Here is a 5432-nt window from a genome sequence, read left to right as displayed (position 1 = left end):
TACGCATACTTATAGTAAAGATTGTACACAGATGAAAAAAACTTCTCGTAACCGGAATTATTTTTTATTTCATAAGCACATATACAAATTTTATAACAATGATGTTAGATCATGCCCGTGCCTCGCACGGATTATAGAGCTAGTTTTTTTAATAGAAAAACTTGGATTCAACTCAACTCTACTCAAAAGTTTAAAATAAAAGTAATAAAATAAATTTTACAGATGACGATTGTTGTAAAGTATTTCACTCGACTTAAATACAGGAAGAAATATTAATTGACAATATTAAAGAATTTGATAGCAGTAACCAGATATGAAAACTGTTCCTCTTGCACCTAACATTGGTAATTTTTAAAATTAACCTCAATTCTTAATTATGTCAAAAAAAAACGTTCTAAATAACTAATGTTTTAAAATTTGTTACTTTTCTAAAGATTTTTCTACATCCAAGCACTAAATTCTATATATCTGTAATTAATTGACATGTTTTTAGAAGTAAAAGTAATTGCGCATACAACTGATTGTCAAGCAAATATATATTAAAATAGCTTATTCCATACCCATGCACAAATCACAGAAAAACCCTCTTCCTAATGGGTAAAAAGCAGGGTTATAAAAATCGGGAATCAAGAAAGATCGGTCGAGTTACCGATTTAAGATTAATTGAAAATTGGGGTTTAATCGGAAGGATAAATCGGAGTAAAAATCGGAGGTATTATAATATTAAATTATATTTAATATACTATTATGATTATATTAGTTATTTATTAACAAATATATATTTATTATAACATAATTTCTATAATTATTCATTTTTAAATTAATAAAATATTTTAATTTTAATAAATAATTATTTATACTGCAATAAATAAAAATTCGTAAAAATATATCTAATTTCAAATATCGAATCGATCGAATACTTTATAGGAAATTAATCGGGGATTAATCAGAACTTTTTTAAAAATAGGGAATTTTTAGAACACATGTCAGAAACACAACCCTGACTCTGAACAAAAGTGAATAAGTGATGGACACTCTAATGAAAGTTGACTTGGTCGTGCAATAGGACACACACTAAAAACAAGGAAGAAGTAAAAGAAGAAAAAGAAAAAGGATATGATCAAGCTTTTACGGTAGCCACAAATAATTTTTTAGATATTTGAAGTATCTAAAGATTTCGAAGTTAATGCTTGCAGTAGCTAAAACTAGTTAATTTGTTTCTCCTCCAGGTATGTTTTTCCTTTTAAACTGTTTTTTCTTCAGTTCCTGTAGCTCTTCGCATCTTGATTTCATGCAGTATTTGTATCAGAGTTTTGTTTATTTGGCATTTCTTGTTTTATCCTGAACTACTGTTTAACTATATAACTCCATGTTCCTGATCTTAATGTTATTGGACTGATAATACTCTGTTTGCTTGAAAGAGCATAATATGCATCATGAACAAACTTAGTTATTCTGTTAAACGAATCAACGGAATTTATTGAATAAACTCCGTCAAGTAAATTGATGAAGTAACTGATTGATGGTCACTGATCGAATGGTAAAAAAACCGAGGACTATATATCTATGCTAAATTTTGTGAAAAGAATGAACAGGGAGTAGTATTTGACTAGGTTTACAAATAGGTGGAGTTGAGTTGTAATTTATATTTTGATGAATATAATGATGATGAATGGTAACCACTAAACTTACAAACCCTTGCCTGCATACCTTGATATTTATTTGGGTTTCAATCAAGATCGTAAGAATAGTTGATTGTAGGCTTAAAACACTACTTAGTACTTACTAATTATCAGAGCTGCAGAGCTTTTAATATCAGGTCAGTGGTAATTAGGTTTTTGTTCCTGGACTACTGGAATCTGATATGAGCTGATTGATTCAGGATACCGATAATAATGACAGAAGTGAGTCCTGATTCAGAAATTGAAGGATACCACCATCTTTCTATTGAAATGCCTCAACAGTCTTATACGCGGCGGGCGAGGCCGAGGCCCCGGAAGCCGTCTTCATTCTACCTCTCAGGTTAGCTTTTATTGCTTCTAGCACTATGTTGACAGACATACAAGCAAGGCACCTGTTCTCCTCTTTGTGATTAATATTGTCTTGTAGAATACCAACAACTTATAAGAAATTGCTGATATAAGTACTGAAACAAGTGCATTTTGCCACTCGTCAGTTTTAATTGGGACTAATAATAGTTATTTTCAGTTTTATTTTAGGCTGATTAACTAATTTTAACTCCTGAATTATTTTCCCAGCAAGCACTTAAAAAATAGAATATGTAATTCCATATTTTTTGCTGTTATTATCTCTAGTAAATAACTCGTGTAGGATTAACTCCACTGCCTTTCAATGTTTCTATATTTTCAACTATCAGCAAACTGAAAGGAACAAAATTATCAAGCACACTTTTAGCATCTAAGTTTTGGAAAATGGTTTTATGTGCTTAGGTTCTACTTGATGATCTTATGCAGAGGAACAAAGAGAAAATTACTTAAGAATATGTGTACCTCTTTATAATGCTGCTCTTGATGGTGACTGGCATGCTGCTGAAGAAATTATAAAAGATTGTCCAGAGGTGATAAACATGAGCATTACAAAGAAAGAAGATACTCTTCTCCACGTTGTATCATCAACAAAACACACGCACTTTGCTCAAAAGGTTGTGAACAAAATGACAGACTTGGAACTTAAAAACAGAGACGGGAAACAGCTCTCTGTGTAGCTGTAACTTCAACTGTTAAAATGGTTGACATTTTGCTGCAAAAAAATTATGGCCTTCTAGAGATACGTAAAAAAGGCGGGTTACCAATTTTGTGTGCCATTTGGTGTGGAGACAAAGACATGGTGGCGCATATCTATTCCAAGATTAATCTGGCAGAAACAAAGTGGACTCCGTCAGATAAAAAACGTATTCTGAACTCCTGCCTTGATTTGGGCCTCTTTGGTAAGCTTCAAAATTTTCTCTTTCTAGCAAGACACTAGATACGTTGAAATTTTGTTGTGTTATTTCTTCTGTGTCTATGGAAAGGTTATACTTGCGTATCGCTAATCCTATTTCCTTTGTGTTCCCGAATCTAGGATAGAAAAGAAAAAAATAGAAAATAACCAATTTTCTTTTCTCTCCTAATCTTTTCAAAAGTGGGAAGAAGATTTTGGAGACAAAAATAAAGAAAACTTCTTCCCAAATCTGCAGCTTTCTTTTCCTTTCTTTCATAAAAGTTGTTCGGGAACAAGCTGAAGAAATGTATTCTTTACATTTCTTTTCTTTTCTCTCCAAAAAAAGTTTCTGGAACACAGACCGATTGGAACTTTTTCATGTGTCGATTGGAACTGACCGATTGTTTTCTTGTTTATTACTCAGTTTTTTTAATTCATATTCTAAGTGATTAGAATATAATTTTTCAGATATTGCACTAAAGATATTAATCCACTACAAGAAAGAAAGAATTCTGAAAGCAAGCAGATACACGTGTACTAAGGTATCTGGCTTATGATCCTTCTGCATTTGATGGAACTGTGCAACCTTTTATCAGAAGACTAATAGATACAGGTTAGTTTTTGACTGGTCTATGTGTTAATTGTTATCTGTGATGTCCATGGTGGACGTGATAGCCTTCAATGGTATCTATGTATACCTTTGTAAAGAAAACAGAAAATGATACTTGAGCTATCCATGACTTGTGTGGTGGGGAAACAAAGCACATTATCCTGAAGATTGCATTAAAATTTCAGCTTTTACTTCTTCTCCCATCTGTATATTAAACTGAAGATAAATATCTGTTTCAGTACTCCCTGCACCAATACGAGGACCCACTGACAACTCTAAAGCAGCTGAAATAGTCAGGATAATGTGGAGAGAAATTATTAAGCAGAAGCATGAAGACATATTAAAACAAATTGCTGGAGATCCAAATCGGACGATAGTGGAAGGGATTCTATTTACAGCTGCTAGATTTGGCAACTATAAATTTATAACTGAGATCCTTAGATTGTATCCTGACATTACATGGGACAAAGATGACAATAAACACACAATATTTCACGTTGCAGTTATGAATCGCCATGAGAATGTGTACAGTTTACTATATGGGTTTGGCTCAAAGAAGTTGGACATAACAGATAACGATGGAAATAATATTTTACATTTAGCTGCCATAAAACCTAGTCAAAGTCGACTTAATATCGTTTCTGGAGCAGCTCTTCAAATGCAAAGAAAACTACTGTGGTTTAAGGTACATTTTCCTTGATTATCAGAATTAAAATTTTGAACACTCATCTTGCTTTCCAACAACCATGTGTAGTGTAATTGAGCACTGTACATGATGTTTGATTACATAAACTAAATTAATTTATGAAGGTAGATGTTCAAATAAGAACCCTGTTTAAATTTAAAGTGAAGTGATTTAGTTGAGCTTAAAGCACATTTTCTATACACAAAAAGTACTTGCCAGTGTTGGCTTTCATTTGACCAACAGAAATTCTCCGTGGTGGTTTTTTTTTGCTGATTTTACTTTGATTGTTGTTTGTATCAAAGTTTATTGGTTGTGCTGGTAGAAATGGATGCATAAGTTCTCTGTCAAGAATATTATTCTGCTGCATTATTTCATTACGTCAAAGTGTGTGTCCCTTCTGGGACTCAACAAATATACTTATGAATTTTTTCTATAAATACTGGCTGCCGCGGTATAACTTAAAATTTCGTGACAGGAGGTGAAAACCATGTTAAATTCAGTTGATAGAAGAAAGAAAAACAATGAAGGGAAAAGCCCCCAACAGTTATTCACTGACGAGCACGCAAAGTTAATGGAAAAAGGAGAAAGTTGGATGAAGCAAACAGCAGCTCAGTGCATGGTTGTTGCTGCCCTTATTGCCACTATTACATTTGCAGCTGCTTTCGCTTTACCTGGTGGTAACAAAGAGGATTCCGGACATCCAATATTCATGAAGAAGAGCGCCTTCATCACGTTTGTGGTAACAGACGCCATATCATTATGCACCTCTTCAACTTCCATACTTGTGTTCCTGGCAATTCTCACCTCTCGTTATACAGAATACGATTTCCTGGCATCCTTACCTGTAAAGTTGATGGTTGGACTCTTAACACTATTCATCTCAATTGCTACCATGATGATTGCTTTCAGCGCGAGTTTCTTTCTACTTTACGCATATAGCATGAAATGGATTCCTATACTAGTTACTACACTAGCTGGTTTGCCTGTTATTATATTTGCTTGGCTTCATTATCGTCTATTTTTCGACGTGATTCATACAACATTCAGTGCCAGGTATCTGTTTAGGCCTAAGAAACGCTTACTTGGCTAACAAATTCATGTTGCATCCTTGATGCCTGAAAAATTTGTTGAATAGGATTACTCTGTTCCTCTTGAAATGTACTTTTATATCTTTTATTATAAGCTAATTTACTTTAA

General features: G+C 33.2%; 1 protein-coding gene across 2 annotated transcripts; it reads left to right on the top strand.

Annotated features, from left to right (window-relative positions):
• Positions 1-1066: 1066 nt before the first annotated feature.
• Positions 1067-5432, top strand: LOC141693472 (uncharacterized). Of its 2 annotated transcripts, none has more exons than XM_074498578.1 (6): positions 1067-1229; positions 1883-2022; positions 2475-2947; positions 3409-3553; positions 3790-4235; positions 4711-5432. In XM_074498578.1, exons 5-6 carry the CDS (start codon positions 3852-3854, stop codon positions 5323-5325), a joined length of 999 nt encoding a protein of 332 aa, XP_074354679.1. In that variant the 5' UTR covers positions 1067-1229; positions 1883-2022; positions 2475-2947; positions 3409-3553; positions 3790-3851; the 3' UTR covers positions 5326-5432. The 2 variants fall into 2 exon arrangements, with proteins under 2 accessions (XP_074354679.1, XP_074354680.1); XM_074498579.1 differs by having other exon boundaries at positions 2451-2947.

This window comes from Apium graveolens, chromosome 10 (genome assembly GCF_009905375.1).
Source record: "Apium graveolens cultivar Ventura chromosome 10, ASM990537v1, whole genome shotgun sequence".
In the NCBI taxonomy this organism is placed as follows: domain Eukaryota; kingdom Viridiplantae; phylum Streptophyta; class Magnoliopsida; order Apiales; family Apiaceae; genus Apium; species Apium graveolens.
The sequence above is the reverse complement of the archived record's forward strand: the minus strand, read 5'-3'. Positions and strand labels throughout refer to the sequence as shown.

Coding starts and splice junctions, on each gene's coding strand:
- LOC141693472 (XM_074498578.1), top strand. CDS start 3,852: ATGTGGAGAGAAATTATTAAGCAGAAGCATGAAGACATATTAAAACAA. Junction 4,236..4,710: donor GAAAACTACTGTGGTTTAAG/GTACATTTTCCT, acceptor ATTTCGTGACAG/GAGGTGAAAACCATGTTAAA.